The following is a 16,571-nucleotide window of genomic DNA, read 5'->3' on the forward strand; positions in this document are numbered from 1 at the left end:
TACTGTAGTATCCTTTTTTATTTACAGTGGTCTTTTCATTTTTAGAACACTTTTTTAAACAGCTCACATTTTTAAAACTAAAATGTCACAGTAAGCTGTTAACAGTATTTACAGTAGGCTATCCTGCTGAATTTGACATAATTAAATTGACATATTTTGTGTGTGAATACTACTAAAAAGCTTCATTTTTCTTTCTCATAAAACACAAGCAATGACAAGACATGACACTCAGTAGTTTGTGTCCTGTGCTCATCAGGAAGTGCTTGTGTTTTGTATCCTTGTGTTTCCAAGTCTCCAGACAATAACCCTCTCCCATTCAGACCAGTGAGTGTACTATGGGCTACTGTGTCTTGAATCTCACTTATTTGCAGGACTGTGTCACATCCATCTTCACTAGAAACCAATAAGCTGGCTGTCACCAATTAAGCAAGCTGATTTTCGTGGCCGTTTAAAATCTCTTTGCCATATTAGTGTTTTCTGCCCTCCTGTTCTTCCTCTAGCTGGACTGCGATCTGTGTCCCCCACCTTTCTGTCTAAAACCCTGCTTCATATATGTTTCGTGACAAACGTGACGCTGGCAGGTAGGGAGCAAGGGAGCGAAGAAGGAGTTTATTTATTTCATTTTGTAGAATGATATCAACAACAACAACAACAACAACAACAACAACAAAAAGCACAGCAGCGAGCTGGCCGCAAAAGCACAAAAAACGAAACGCGGCAGCTGTAATATTCGAGGCGTGACGACGCTGAAAGCTCTGAGCTTTGTTTCAGCACGGTACAGGCAAGCAAGGCATGGCACTGGAGGAGAGTGCTGTGGGCTTAAATAGGGGAAAAGACAACAGAGGCTAACAAGGCACAGGTGCTGATGTCTAATGAGTCTAATAAGGTGATTGGGTACACGGGGTGGGTATAGGGGACGGAGGCGCGGAGCAGTGGGCGTGTCCCTCGGGAGTGGTGCATGGCTCACCGTGAGAACAAAGTCAGGACTACAATGACTTTGTGTTGCACAATCCGATGTCTCCCTCGAGATAACAATAAGCGCTTGAGTTAGGGATATTAAATCCAGCGTTATGCTGTGCAAAAGCCTATAAGCATGTTTTCTGCACGGTTAACGAGACAGAAATAATTTCTGCAAACGCGACAATAATATTTTAATGTCACATCTCTTGGTAGTTAAATCCCACAAAGCCAGAAGTCTTTGTTTGCTTGTCTTCTAACTTCTAGCTGAGGCAGCACTGCCTGCACCTACTGCCGTTAGTGTCTTGCTGTGCTGTTATCATCTATCCCCAGTACAGCAACATTGGTTTTTGTGCTGCTTGAGAGGAAAAGGTGGTTTGAAAACAGCTGAAGCAACTGCTTAATAATCGCTGCACTGATTTTGCTTTCTTCCACACTGGAAAAAAGGAACCGCTGAACTGGGCTACATCACACATGATTACCATTTAACAAATTGATATTATGAATTCATAGGGTACTGGGAAAGCAAACAGTTAATCTGGAACCAAGGTGGAGCCAATATCCACAATTCAGATGAGAAAATCCAGTGATTCCAGACCTTCTAGGTCAAGGGTAATGCTAGATCATTCTGCAAATCTTATTTTAACCCTTCGTAATGCTAGAAATATCTAGAACAGCATTCAGAGGAAGCAACTCACCAACATCCTAACCTAGTTAGCAAGGTGTTGGGTGCCTGATCTCAGATCAGCACGAGGGCCTCTCCACCTCTCTTACTAACATTCCCACGTTCATCGCCAACAGACAGATCGGCAGTACGACCCTCACCAGGCTCATCGTTCCTCCAAGGCTCCCAAGGACTCATACCTGGTGGAGCAAGTCTTCAGCCCACACCACTTCCTTCCTTCAGCCAAGTCCCACATGAAGGGCAGTCCCCTCTACACTGACCTGCGACTCACCGGCCTCTCCGAGGCCAAGCGACCACAACCCTCCTGGACCATAGAGGAATTCAAACGCAACTCAGGAGACAAGAGCAAACTCAGTGCGCTGGAGCTACAGGTAAGACCTTTCCCTCGAGGCATTTCTCGCTTTGAGTAAAGCTTCTCTTGGTCAGGTCGGCCCAGTCTAGGTCAATTTTGGACTGATCTGTTTGTTGCAGGCGTTTGCCTCATGTAGCGGCGGTTGGTCGAGATTAGATTGCCATGGGAGGCACGAGAGGATAGAAAACTTTAATGACATCTGTGACCCTTCTTGGTTTTCGACAGAAGCATGCACTGAATCAATGTCTCGCTACCACATTTAGATGAAGAACTACAGGTCACTCTGGAGGCCGTCTCCTGTGGTCAGGAGAGCAGTTCAGGATAAAAATGTCTCACTGACACAGAGAGGCTAAAGCATAAACTTCTCAGTCAATTTCTGTGCCCTATAATCCACCATCATGTCAGACACGTGTTTACTTCAGATCAAGCGTACAGTGTTCTTTGCCTCTGACAATATTTATTTACTCTTAGCCACATTTCGAGAGAAGCCTGTGTATTGATGCCATGACATAAGCAAGCTGGAGATAGCACTCTTAAAACCCTTTTAAAAAGTGTAATCAACTGTCCCTGCGGGATCCAAACAGTTACTGCCTCGGAAGGTTTGTGGCTTTTTACAGCCACATTAAATGCCCTCATGCCGCTCAGATGCAAACTAAACAAGGAAAATGTAGTAGTCTGGAGAGTAGCTCACTGACCTCGTCTACAGTGAGGCCCATCTTCAGCCTGGCCAACGTTTTTTTGTTTTTGTTTTGTTTGTGTGTGTGTGTGTGTGTGTGTGTGTTTGTGTGTCAGGTGAAAAGTAAGCTACCATCATAGCCAGTGCCCTCAATTGTGAGAGTATTCCTTTTAAAGTGTGCACCTTGGAGTCCTTTACCATAAAAGATACAGCACAGGAGCTGGTGGAAGAGGTGACACTAGCGAGTGGCACTTTAGCTGATCCAAGGCAGGAGCATTCTCAGATCTCAGCCTGTCACTGGATCAGGGAGTAGGTATAGCATCATAGCATACTGGGGAAGGAGCTGAAGTGAACTCCTTGTTAAATGGGTAGACATATGCACACTCATCTCAAGAGACAGACTTATTCTTTCATTGTTTCTGCATGAATACGGCATGAATACGTCACTAAACATGTGCAAACTGTCGTTACTTTCAGCTTGCACAGACTACAATACCTGTATTAGTGAAATGCATTCAGCATGTGCAGGCAGCTACACAGGCTATCTGTTTAAAATAGCATTGACCCAATTGGCAAAAATGGAAATAGTTTTGATTCATCCTTTTTCAGAGACGACTCATAAGAGAGATAAAGCAAAAATGTGCACACTGTAGTGCTTTTGTAGAGCCTTTTTGCTTCTTTTACCCTTGACAATGTATTATTTCCCAATTAACATCTGTCTTCATTCTCTAAATCCTTATAATGAACACACTGCTGATAAACTGGAATTAGGCGGCTTTGCCAAAAATAAAGCTCTGTGTAAAACATCCCTAACAGAGTATGTTGACTTAATGTAATTCCACTCATATTGTTGGTTGCAGACTGCAAGCGTGCTAAGTTGTCACATAGCTTCCAAAAGGATCCCTCCTGGTTACCTCCAAAACTATGCATCGCTAATTTTCTCCAAAACGAAACGGTGGTGGTCTGTTCCAATAGACAAAGCAGACTCATGCCCCCTGTATGCCGGCACTAGTGATGCAAGATTACTCTGAAGCTTACTTGAAACAGGGATGGCTAATGCCTGTCGGGGGCTTCAAAGCGTTTGCGCTAAGCCTGCCAGAAGAAGGTTAGCTGGCTAAGCGCTAGGGTCCTGGTACCCGCTATATGCCACAAGTTATTCTAAGCCAAACAACAGAGAGAAAGACAAATTGATCAGCGGTCTGTCAAGCGAAGTGTTAAGACCTCCCATTCGATGTAATAGCGGGTTGCAGCAGATTTGGAATTTGGAATCTCGATGTTTGGAGCTGGTGTTTGGAATCAAACAAGCTTTAATTTCGCACTGAGCATAAATGCCAGGTGACAGCGGCAGCATTTTTCCGACATGTGCGGAAGAGGGTTAAGCTGGGAACGGGGGGGAGAATGTTACAAGATGAGGAAACTTTCTTTCAAGAGCTTGGTGCTTTTTGGAGAAGGAAAATGGATACTTTGCAGACAGTGTCTTGCAACACACATCCCATAAGAAATGACCACCGATACACTTTGACACTTTGGAAAGGCACAGAGGCAGAGCTGAAGGCTCATCCCTAAAATTCATATAGATGTCACACTAATTGCGAGCTAACACTCCAAATATTTCAAGGGTGAAGCACATGAAAAATTGTTTGAAATGAAACCCATTAATAAAAGGCAAGCTGCGGAGAAATATCCGACGCACAGACGGGAGCTGTATTCAGTCACGGTATATGTGTGTATATATTGTGCAGCACTGTTCCCGGTCTGGTTGCAAATACCAGCTAACCAGAGCCATGTAATAAGAATGTTGCAGGAAGATGCAGTTGTGCTAGAAGTGTGATACAAAAGAAATGGGGTGGTCAGTTGGGGTTCCTCGGGATCTAGACGGGGAACCTTGTAGATGTAGTGTGGTGATGGTCCTGCGTAGCTAAGCACCACTGAACTACTACTTCACATGTGTGAGTAAACACTGCAGTATTGCTGAGCTACCACTGGGGGCAGTTGGTATGTGCAGTGTAGGCAATTTCATCAAATTCAGAATTTATGAATAGCCATTTCCCATTCAGCGTGTGTTATACTTTATAAATGAAGCCCTGGGAACAGGAGTAGGCTTAGCCAGTTAATGCTTTAAGCAGCACGAATAAGTCTGCAAATTTTTCATCAGCCAGTTCTAGGGTGGCAAATTGCTGTTGATGATTGCGAAAGGAAAATAGATCTCTGCACAATGGAATGGAAGAACTGTTGAAATCCATGGAAAAGCCCCCATGCATTAGTGTTGCTTCAGCATGTGAGGAGAAGTTACACTGCAGGAGAAAAATTATTACCCACAAATGATTATTTTTTCCTCTCTCTCCCAAGGTACGTACTCATACAACACTTTTTTTTTTCTTTTTTTTTTTACAGTTGTAGGTGTGCCAGAGCTGTGGCAATTAAACAAGAAATAAAATAGGATGCTACTTTTTCTGGAAAAGGAGTTGGTATAGGCTGACTGTTGTTTCCATATAAAAACACTTTTTTTTTTATCTCAAAGGGAGCTATATCCTATATTTTGTATCAGCAGAATATAGGAGCTAGCTCACTCAAAGTATGGATTTCTCCAGTTGAGATGATTCTGTTTATCAGACTTTTCCTTATAACACCTTATAACATGGATAATTAATTTTTTTCACATGGACAACTCGTAAGAGAGCACAGAAAGATAGCTAAGGCCACACAAACCTTGTTTCCTTGTGCAGAGGACTTGTTTCCTCTTAAGATTACTGAAAGCCATATGATGCCACACAATAAATCTAGAAATTCCCAAGCAATCTCTTACCAGAATTGTGAAAGAAATTCTCACAAGGGTTGTCACAAGGTGACTGTCAAACAAAGTCAGTGCACGTGATATCAGCATGCTCTTGTCATGAGCAGTTCAGCCTTCAGCCCCTAGCTCATTAGCAAGACATCAGATAGTCTGGCATTAATGTGATAATAATTAAATGCTAGCAAGACAAGTGCTGCCCTTAAGCAAGGACACAATTAAAGTGCACTCATTGCCATTCAAAGACTTCTCATGGCACCGATCGATGGTTGCACTGTGTCTTAGGAGTGCAGGTTTTTTTCTTTTTCCGGAATTCCCGAGGAGTTGATGAGTTTGAAAGAGCGTGGAGAACCCATTCCGCCAGGGTCCAGCAGTAACCCCAGGCCTAGGGATGAGGCTTGCTGCACCAGGCCAATCAATTCCAGAGACGGGCGCAACGTTTTATAGGAGCTCTATCTTAGGAGACAACCCTGGCTCATGGTCGCAACTGAACAGCAGTCATAAAGGAGCTGTTGCCAAGAACAGCGCTAATTCGGGGATACTGCTTGAATCTTCCATATGGTTATAAGCGCAGTATGTCTCAAAATGCCAACTCTGCAAACACTTATGTCCAAGTCATATTTCTGGGTCTGTCTTATTTTTTTTTTTCTGTCTGTACAGTTTGAGCTATCTGTGTTTCTGCCTAACTCCTTCTTTGCCTGGGCCTTACCATTTCTCATGATTCTATCATTTAATCTTTTAGCCCTGGATATCATTCACCGTCTTTTTGTATCCTCCAATCCTCTCGCTGGCACCAGCGATGCTCCATCCTCTCCCCTCACCCTTGCTCTGTCACTTCGAATTCAATTAAAATGGCAATACGCAGGCTGGTGAAGAATTCCACCAAAGAGTGAAGGCGTTGCTTCAGTAATCTCTCTTGAGTTTGGGTTGACGAGTGGACAGGAGTCCCATTCATCTTCCCCAACCTTCATTTCACACCAGGAACCTGGATAATGTTACGGTCTGCTCCACACTGGCGATTTTTCCCTGAGACGCTAACCCTGTTCCCTTTCCTCTCTCCACAAACAGACCCAGGAGTCACTCAACCCGAACAATCTGGAGTATTGGATGGAGGACATCTACACACCGGGCTACGATTCGCTGCTGAAGCGCAAGGAGGCGGAGTTTCGCAGGGCCAAAGTGTGTAAGATTGGTGCTCTGATTGCGGCAGCGGCTTGCACTGTGATACTGGTCATCGTTGTGCCCATTTGCACTATGAAGTCCTGAGATTTTTTTCTACGTTGCCACTGAAACACACAGCATCTTGTTTTGTTGAGGCAAAGCTGGGGTTTGTGCCTAGATTAGGCGCTTTTTGTGCATATAATGGAACTTTCAGTAGTGATTGTCCATTCCAAGGACTCATACGACCAGTGTTTGGTTTAATCCAGGAGAAAGCAACTGGCTTTAAAGTGTAACAATCTAACAAGAGTGTGATGGAGTAAGTGCTACTAATAGAATTTACTACTGAAGATTGGTGTTTCAGTTTTGTCTTTTTAATTTCTAGTTGTTAATATTTGACTTAAAAATTATTTCTTAACATAGATGAGCACTTTTATGGAGAACAAATAATGTACTCTTGTTTTATAACCAGTATTTAATGTGCCAAATTAATCTGTTTAAATTCTGACACCTTTGCGTTGTTTCAACAGACACTACAAGGAAGGAAGTGGATTATATTTTTTATTTTACTATTCAATGGGATTTATTTTTCAGTGACTTCACAGGCAGAATGTAATGGGGTGGACCAAGGTTTATCTTTCTGACAAATCAGGAAAGGTATATTGGGTTTGTGCAATTTTTTTTGTAAGAGAATAAATTGAGATATGAACAGATAACTATATATTCAAGAAACCATGTCAGAAGAACTGAATGTATGAAGGGTCATTAAGTACTTTATGAGGAAGGTGAGATGACTCCTCTGATGTTTACTTGTTATTTACATAGTACCAGTCTACAGGTATCTCACATTTGGTGGCAACCGTATTTATTTAATTAAGAAACCAACTGTTATCAGCACAATACTGCTTCGTTTTTATTTGCCTTGTTATTTTAGAACTAATAATGTACTTGAAGGTCATTATTTTAAAGTAACTCAGTATTTAGAAACTAGGACAGAGCTTTGAAAGCGAAGCATACCCAGCATACACATACAAAATAACCATCTCCATATGACTCTGTATCTGAGGTGTAGTAAAGTTGGTTAGGTAATACTTCAGAGAGGCCTTAGGACCACTGAATGCCAGGTGCCAGTTAGTCGATGTGAATGTCAGTCAGAACTCTTAAATTCATAGAGCTTAAAGAATCGGTGGCCAAGATTGCCAGCTACTGGCTGCATTCAGCATTCACACTCATCTTGTATAGGTGAAGCAGCACATCAACGCTAATCTTTGATCGGAGTAGTACACAAGAACAGCTGCCACTGAGGTAGCTAAAATATTGAGCCAGTTGTTTGCCTCTAAATAGCTGTTCTTGTTCTTCTGGTTTAAGGCATCTGCTTGCCTGCTCCCATCTGTAGCATACCAATAGGGTTGACACTGACAGAGAGAAATGGATTCTTCTGTTTGTTTATTAATATTTGCAAGTAGGAGTGGATTATGTTTAGAATAGCCTTCTCTCGATAATGTAACTGCGTTTGTGGAGACTTACCCTAACACCTACTTCTTGTGAAATCAATGGCACTTCAGTAAAAGCCTTGTTTTCATTCGTCAACCATAGTTCGGAAATGTCACATTCGGAGACCTTAGCCTCTTAATTTAATGTAGGCTGCTTGAATGTGAACATTTGTTTGATGGACAAAAATCTGTCAGGTGACTGCCTTCACCACAGGAACTGTGAGTCCTAGTACACTGTAAGACCCTGTACATAAAAATCAGGTTCAAAGTGCATCATGTAAAACAGGTGTAACTGGAATAATATTCTAATAAAACTCGTACTGTTCTGACTGTTGAAGAAGCGACCCAAGTTTTCCCTTGAATATGCTGCTAAAATGGGTGACCCACTTTTATCCTCTTCCACTCCATTCAGATTCTCTTCTTTCGGTGAACAATAGAGTCATTGATATTCTCGCCATTCCATTTCCTACACACAGGAATAGAAGGTAGATTAAGAATCCAAGAAATAGCAGCATTTTGGGTGTAATCCTGTGATGAAGGATGATGAAGCTTGTGCCAACAGTTCTCCTCACCTAACGGGGATGAGTAGCATTCCTGCTCATAGCTCCATTGTCGTCTTTTTTTACCTCCATCGGGGAGCGCCGCAGTGTCTGCTGCTGTGCTCTTGAAACTGGGGCAGTGGGCTTGCTGCACAACCCTGGGTAAAATGGGGCAAGCCTGTTTAGAACTGGAGTCTGAATTTTCCCTGGTGACTGACTAAGATCCAAAGCAGATCTAATGCAGGGTGGACTACCAAGCAACTGCAAGCTACATCAATAAACAAGCAAATGCATAAATGAGATCGGAGAACCCAGGGAGCGTGCACGCTCTTAAAATCAGCGTTCTTGAAAGGGTTTTGATGTGCCCGTGGAAGTTCAGGTTGCAACTGCTAGAACCCTGTGACACCTAATTGACTCCTTAGGGTTCAAGGAAGGATTCAACGTGAAGAAGCCTGCCTTCACAGTACCGCACGGCCAAAAGCACAGTTACTGGTTTTGTCTGCGTAGTAGCCTGGACCAAACAAATGAGGTTAGACATCAGACATATGCATGCTGGGTTCTAATATACCTCTGCTTCCACTATATGTCCTGTTCATATCCTTGGGTCTCCTAGGTTGCAGAACTTGTTTTGGATGATTCTTACAGATACTTTAAAGGGTTCTGTCTGTTTATGTAGTAAATGGATCTGAGAACCTGTGGATTGATTTGGCACAGAACAATCATTGTTTTCTTTTTCTGAAAAGAACATATAATGTTATAATATGTTTTTTTTATCACTGTATTGCTTATCTGACGTAATTAGATTTAGGAAGTTCATTTTGATATCCTTGTCTATAAACAAGCTGCCACTACTAAGGACAAAATCAATACATTTGACAATTGGCATTTTCTTATGACCACTATTATTTAATGTGAAGAGAGCTAATGCTGTTTCCACCCCCAAAATGTAGAAAAAAAACAGCATAAAAAAGTAAACATATTAGAGCTATACCATCCATCAGATTGGATTCATTGTTTTCTGAAAGTTTTGCAGTGTGCCTTGCAAGAAGTGCTAAGTTAATCAAAGAAGGCTTTCCCAGGTCTTTGAAAAGTGGTGTGTCAGTCGTACAGCTGGGGAGCAGAGACGCTGGGAGCTCACTAGAGTGGAGCAGCGCCTTCGGAGCGAATGCATTACGTTGCGTGATGAACGTTGCAGAAATGCAAGTCCTTCATTGCAGTGCTGGCCTTTTCATTCTTCGGCATTTTTTGGAGACAGTTCATCATTTCGTAGTACCTCGGCCCCTGAGCTGGTTCGTAAATATACTTATTTTTGGACTTTTGGATAATCAAAATGTTAAAGCAAGGTTCTAGTTAACACAAGATAATGAGAGTCGGTTATTTTAAGTTCTTTGGTCTTTTTTTGTGGAAAAATTACACTTTAACCTATTCCTGTTACCACATCTCACAAGAACTATGGCATGGATTCTAGACCTTTGGGCCAGATAATACTACATTTTTGATCTTGGACAGAGCAGGTCCTAAATATTTTCTATCTGTTTTCTCTATACTGACTTGTGCATTTACATTCTCTCTCGAGCATTTCTTTAGCCCCTGTCACCACCCGACAGGCTTCTTATATGCTAACGTACTGTCCACTTCACAATTTTACAGTTTGGCTTGTGGCTTGGTTAGTGCTGTGTGCAGACCACCCACTGATCCTTGGAATGGCTTTTCTTAGCCCTGTCTGTGCTATTTTAGGTTGTTGTTTTTTTGTTTTTTTATTTCCCTGACATGATTTTGTGTTTGCTTTATACTGCGTGACCTTTTGAGCAGAATGCACCGATTTAGACGAAGAAAGGGAGACAGTTGGCAGGCAGGCATTTAGAAGCTGCCGCAGCATTCCAGTGTAAGGAATCTGGGGCATATGGTGGGGGGGGGCCTGCCAGGAACAGCGCAATTATGCCTTCACATAATGGTCTGCCAAAGAAAAAACCCAAAAACAAAAAGAAAAAATCCCAAAACAATAATACCATCTAACCAGTGGTATAATCTAGATGCTGCCCCTCAAACAATCCTCTTGAAATCTCTGAGAAACATTCACATTTCCTCCAAACTCTAGCCATGATTAGCTAAGTGTTTATTCCCCTAATTGGCTGAAGAGCTGATCCTTTGTTTGTTTGTTTGTTTTGTTTAATGCGTATCTGGGCCACAGTGGTGGAATTTCCATCCCGTTTACTCACGAAGCGTAATCCAGCTCCTCATGAATATGTATTGCTGTTCAGGAAAAAAGGAGTTACCCAATTACCAAGAGCCTCACAAAGGCATAAAAAGGACATGGTGTCCAAAATAAAGGAAGCCACTGCTGATCGTTGGCTGAACAGGTATTATAAGGAGCCCCGGTCTATTCAGCAGGAGGAAGTAATATCCAGCATCTTAACACTATGACCTCTACTGTATCAGCAAATAATCCTAGGTGAATATTATACATAACTATATAATGTCAAGGCGAAAGAAGGACAGGACTGCAATATTTATTGCCCAATTTGTTTATTCATATTCTGGAAAGGATGGAATGAGTGGGTTTGGCTGTGATCAGGCGGTGGATAACTGCATAAGAAAAGCTTTGTTGTCATATCACATCATTTGGGTTAAATTTATTACCCCACTGTTCAGAGTGCTGCCTCCTGGCACGGCTTGTCCGCCGCCTGCACAGAAAGCCTCTCAGCCATAAAGAAACAATAATGGACAATAAATAAAATTATTTATGTACAGGAGATTTGTTTCTGCTCTTGATAGCAGGCTACGGGACATCACTTTAACAGTCTAATTAAGTGAGCGGTCATACGGTAATTAATTCGCTTTGACAAAGACGTATATATGTCTGCTGCCCTTAAAAATGAATGAGGCACGTTTCAACGCTGAAAGCCATTGCTACCACAAAATGGGCTGCATTGAGAAGCTCCTTTAGAACACGCGTGAAAGTTTATACTGTATCATTCATTCTGAACCACACTTTGAGTAGGGGGATCAGTCACAAAAACTGAGCATAACCCCCCGCCACGACTCCACAAGGAAAACTTCTCCATTAAAGAACGGCATTCTTTTAACTGTCTGAAACTGCCATCAATCAGTATGCTTACGTTTTGGAGTCTATCCAGTAAAGTGCTACAGAAAGCACAGTAAACAGTTCTGAGTAAAGCTCTTCTGCTCACCTGAAAGCCAAACGCTCACGACAGGGACCAGAGTGATAATAACGGGCTTCTGAATACATCTTGGAGATGCTGGCAAATGTATGCATTATTCACTCAGATTCTGCTATGAGTTTCCAAGGAAATAAGTTTAAATTCCTACCTAAATGTATTGTTTTTTTTAAGGTACTATGGTGTATGGTGTTACTTCTGTGCTTCCACAAACATTATAATGATTTAATTTTGACACTCCACTGCTATAATCTGGAGTATATGATTGCATAATTCTGCAGATGTTTTCTGTGATGGAGGATTGCATTTATGTCTGTGCTGAACCATTTGTCCGGCCAATTGATAGTAAAAAATTTAGTTGAAATCATAAAATGTCACTAGGGCAATAAAATGTCATTAAGGCTGATTTGAAATGGGCTCAAATTTCAGTTTTTATTGTGGCCTGTAATCCAGATATGAAGAAAATTGTCTAGACATTTCTAATAGCAATATATAAAATATAATAATTTAATATAATAATACTGTGCAGTAGGATTTCTCTCCTTCTCTGGCCAGGTTTTTGGGACTCATTTTACACCATCCACTCACACATTCATACATTTGTGGTAATTTTCTTTTAACACTTGTTCAGACCCATACGACCCTTCTTTATTATGGAAGCATCTTGAGAATGTTCACAGCTCTAGAAAGCCGATATGCTGCTTGCACTGAGAAAAGTCGTGCAGCATTCGAAGAAACACCAGAGTCTGTGGCACAGTCACACTGGCAGTTGTAATACAGCTCCCTCTTTAACAGTCCCGTGGCATGTCTAATTACTCACGCTTGTAGTTCCCTGTGGCTGTGTGGATGTAAACATCTAGGACTGCAGTAAAATCACTACGGTTCTGTGGACAGTGTCACCCAACCCCCCCCCCCCCCCCCCCCCAGATCCCACCCCCTGCTCACATAAAGCTGCACTTCTTCCTTCTCACTGAGGTACCAAAAATTGAAATGAGGAGTTTATTTTCTTGCGGTTTTTTTCAGCTCACAATTTTGCCATTACAGGAGCGAGAGTAAGAGAGGGTTAGAGACAAGAGCAAGAAGGAAGGGAGAGAGAGAAGCGGGTGCACGAGCTCTCTGGTCAGATGCAATGGAGCAAGACATGGCTACGCTGCTGTTAATTAGAAGGGCAAGTGCTTGGCGCCCCACCCCCATCGCTAGTGCTGGTGTCACGTGATCGCTCCCTTACCACCACCCAACCAGCAGGCATGGCGTGTGCAGAATACTGACAAACAGCAGCGTGAGGGACTACACCGCTTTTACGCTGCCACTGGTCCACTAGCAATGGCTAGTGCCTGTTGAGTCTGCTCCTATGAGCCATGTGACAGTAAAGACAAAAGACAATTACTCTAGAAAGAAAAAGAAACAATAAACAATAAATAAACAATAAAACTGCAGACCATTTTGGAAACGTTTCAGCCCCATTTCGTGACCAAATGTAATCTGGCTCCTCCTCTGTGACCCCTGCTTGAAAGTCACCAGAAGGCACCAAGCAGATTTGTGGGAAGCAGGGAATGACCTCCGAGAGGGTGACCTTTCACCACGCCCCACACCGACCTAACATGCCCATAAACCAAAGCGGGCCGTGCTTTGCCTGCACAATGCAGACAGCCAGGTGCCGTCATCTTCACACGATGGCACAGTCAAGAGCCGTGCACTTCCGGCAGAGGAAGCGGCTCACCAGAGTTGACTCTGGCTGTGGGTACACTCGCTCTGGCTCCCACACAAGCACTTTGATCATCAAACAGTAGCCTGTTCCCTTCAGGACTGGAGCAGAGCAGTGATGAGAGGGTGGCCACTCCCTTACGCCCTACCTGAGAAACGCCAAGATCAGCATTTTCCAAGAGTGATGTCTTTTGCTTTGTGTCTGGGAGAGGCTGGCGTTGCATAGCAAGGTGTTTCAGAAGGCAAAAAGAGTTTCAGATGGTATTGCGTACAGACACCTGTGCAATTTTGCAAAAGGTTTTGCCTGCTGTGCATAAGCCACCTGTAGAATCAACGCTGAATAGCCAATAGGATTGCATAATCAATAGGACCACATAGCCAATAGGATTACACAGCCAATAAGAGTGTAATATTTGGTTTTCTCGTAAATAATCTAGGCAGAGGGATATGTAGTCACAGTGTCTCCCTCTGTAATCACAACTGGCTTAAAATAAAGCAAGTTCATTTTAAGTTTCAAACACCCTCATAACATTGGTATGCATTCCAAATACTTTATTAAACATCAACAATATTTACTATTTATTCATTATTGCAAACACCTTTGACGAAATGTGTGACCTATTGTCATGACTTTGTGAATATCTAATCAATTACCAGAGAGGGTGCAGTGAAAGGAGCATCATAGTTCTTCCGTCAGCATTTCACTTTGATGTTTGCTGCCAGCAGTTTGAAATCATCGGCAATGTTGTGTTTGATTTGATTTTGTATGGGTTGCAGCTCTGCCTTATTATTCTTTCATTAGTAATATCATAATTTGGCCTACTGGGAATATGATGGCAGGGATATTAATTTTAAGTAACAAGCTAATATCTCACTGTCAGGAATCTTTAATATACCCTACCCAGAGCAAATGCATGTGCACACACAGACACACAGACACACACACACACACACACACACACATTCACTGTGGGGAATTTCCATTGATTTGTGTATTGCTGGAGTTAAATAGTTCTGTGCCTAAACTGTAACAAAAACAGTGTAAACTGAGTTGTTAACCCCAGCATGAATAAACTTATAAATATGAATATGAACACACACACACACTCCCCAGCTAATTACTGATGGGGCTGTCATCTGATTTCCAGCTTGCTACATTACCTCACTGGACGCACACAGCTTCTGCTCTGTTTTTCATGCCTTCCTGCCAATCTCCCTCCTACCTAATCTCTTTTCCGGCACCACGGCCTGTAAAGGGCGGGTTAATATTCAATCTAAATGCGATTCGTTGCGTTATTTCTGGATGCTGCGCCCCTGTTAGACGATGTGCGGAAGCTATGGAATACCGTCTGTAATTCATGCATTTCTGGCTTCCTAAGCGCGCATACACATACACATGCTTTCACATACTACTAATGCTGGGTTCACACAGGAATCTAACTTGAACAGCCTTGGAGCTTCAGCGCATTTGAAAATTATGCCTGTAGCCACTGGTTTATTACTGCTTATAGTTAGCATTAAAAAGGTCTTAAACTGAGCAAAAGTACACAACCGACTTTAATATGCAGAGCAGCAAGAGGTCCTTTCCTCACCCAAGCCTGGCCAAGGACACTGAGCTGAATCAGCGATGAAACACTACATGAAGACACAGCTCCAGATGCCCTTGATGGGACTATAGCTACCGCCGCCTTCATACAAACTGATCCTAGGTCATTGACACGGGCTGGGTGGGGTGCGGGGGGCTTTTTTCTTCTTCATCGATATTAAGTCATTCTGATTACTTTTAACAGGAACTGAAAGCATCACAGCGCATCGTACTGATGTCGGAACACCTTCAACCGAGACTGTCATTTGTATTCAGAAGTTTTCCTCTCGGTTTGAAGTTTGGCTGACTTTTATGGTGCGAATTGTAAACAGAGGCAGATGTTATGGCCGTTAAAGGCGAAGCACAGAGAGCCGGGACAAATCTGATGTGGCCTTTGTGTGAGCTTTCTTTTTTGTTTGTTTGTTTGTTTGGAGCAAATTACACGGTACAGGAGCCAAATGTTGCTAAAATCCACACGCTCGAGGGGAACGGAAAAGCATGACGACATCAGGCCTGCTCGTGCTTGTTCCTGCACAATGCCTGCTAAAGTGCACCTCTGTCGTGCCCAAGCAAGCGCAAAGGGACGTTACTGAACACACATGCAAGGATTCTCCCACAATAACGCTGCAGCTGTTATTAACCACAGTGCAAGGCTGGAGCGTTTGTTCGGAGACTGCAAATGTAATGTAACAAACCCCTAAACCTCTCCAGCCAATGCCTTCTTTCAGATTACTGCGGGAGGTTTGTGTCGAGAAATGCCGAACGACTAGAATATTGTTCTGAGAAACTGGTCACCCTGGGAAGCCGGTGCGGTGCGAGCTGAATAATTTAGATGTATATATTTTCTCTGCCACCCCACCTGCTGCTTTAGCTCAGACTCGGTCAAGGCTACAGGTACTGCGCTGCCTTGTACGAATCGACATTGTGCATTACATTACTACACTGGCTTCTAATCTCATACAAATGCACTAAGGATTTAGGATGTTTGCGTGCCGGCGAGCCTTCGGACGGCGCTTATTGCTCGTGTTGTAAAGCAACGCTAGGCTGAGGTCACTGTCTATGACTAATTGAAACAAATGGGACCAATTTAAGGTCGCGGCACTGTACTGGAAAGCAGGATGGATAATTGAAGTGGGAGGGCGTTGGTGGTGGGAGACGGGGCTGCAGATTGGACAGTGGTTAAAGCATAGACTGAGAAGCACCGCGGGGACTATAAGTCATACAGTGCCTTTGATTATGTAGTCTTTCTTTGCTCAGCTCTGTCTCTCTGGTGACCTTGGCTTGTGAACTGGTCGCCGAGTGATGCGGTAACCCCCTTGATTGCATATCCTACTCTGTTCAGTCCATAATCCCCACAAGACTGCATGGCATGTAAATGTTGGTCCCCAGAGCCACTTTACAGTGCAGCGGAACCCTTGCTTTTTGTGCCACTGAGAAACCATTAGTGTAATC

At 42.9% G+C, this 16,571-nt stretch overlaps 2 protein-coding genes across 3 annotated transcripts in view; one reads left to right on the forward strand and one right to left on the reverse strand.

The window, feature by feature from the left end:
* The window catches only part of minar1 (membrane integral NOTCH2 associated receptor 1), a 14,127-nt gene extending 7,400 nt beyond the window's left edge, over positions 1-6,727 (forward strand). Inside the window, exons 3-4 of the mRNA XM_027004482.3 lie at positions 1,759-2,013; positions 6,530-6,727. Coding sequence (XP_026860283.2) covers positions 1,759-2,013; positions 6,530-6,727 — 453 coding nt within the window. The remainder of the gene's footprint in view (positions 1-1,758; positions 2,014-6,529) is intronic.
* A 521-nt stretch (positions 6,728-7,248) lies between these two features.
* mthfs (5,10-methenyltetrahydrofolate synthetase (5-formyltetrahydrofolate cyclo-ligase)) overlaps positions 7,249-16,571 on the reverse strand; it is a 41,975-nt gene continuing 32,652 nt past the window's right edge. Inside the window, exons 3-4 of one of the 2 annotated variants that reach the window (XM_081710031.1) lie at positions 8,685-8,809; positions 7,249-8,578 (exon numbers count right to left, since the gene is read on the reverse strand). In XM_081710031.1, the coding sequence (XP_081566157.1) occupies positions 8,685-8,809 (125 nt within the window). In that variant the 3' untranslated portion in view covers positions 7,249-8,578. The remainder of the gene's footprint in view (positions 8,579-8,684; positions 8,810-16,571) is intronic. The other variant, XM_035532067.2, reaches the window with a different exon arrangement.

Source organism: Electrophorus electricus, chromosome 3 (assembly GCF_041902795.1).
Source record: "Electrophorus electricus isolate QZ-2024a chromosome 3, ASM4190279v1, whole genome shotgun sequence".
In the NCBI taxonomy this organism is placed as follows: domain Eukaryota; kingdom Metazoa; phylum Chordata; class Actinopteri; order Gymnotiformes; family Gymnotidae; genus Electrophorus; species Electrophorus electricus.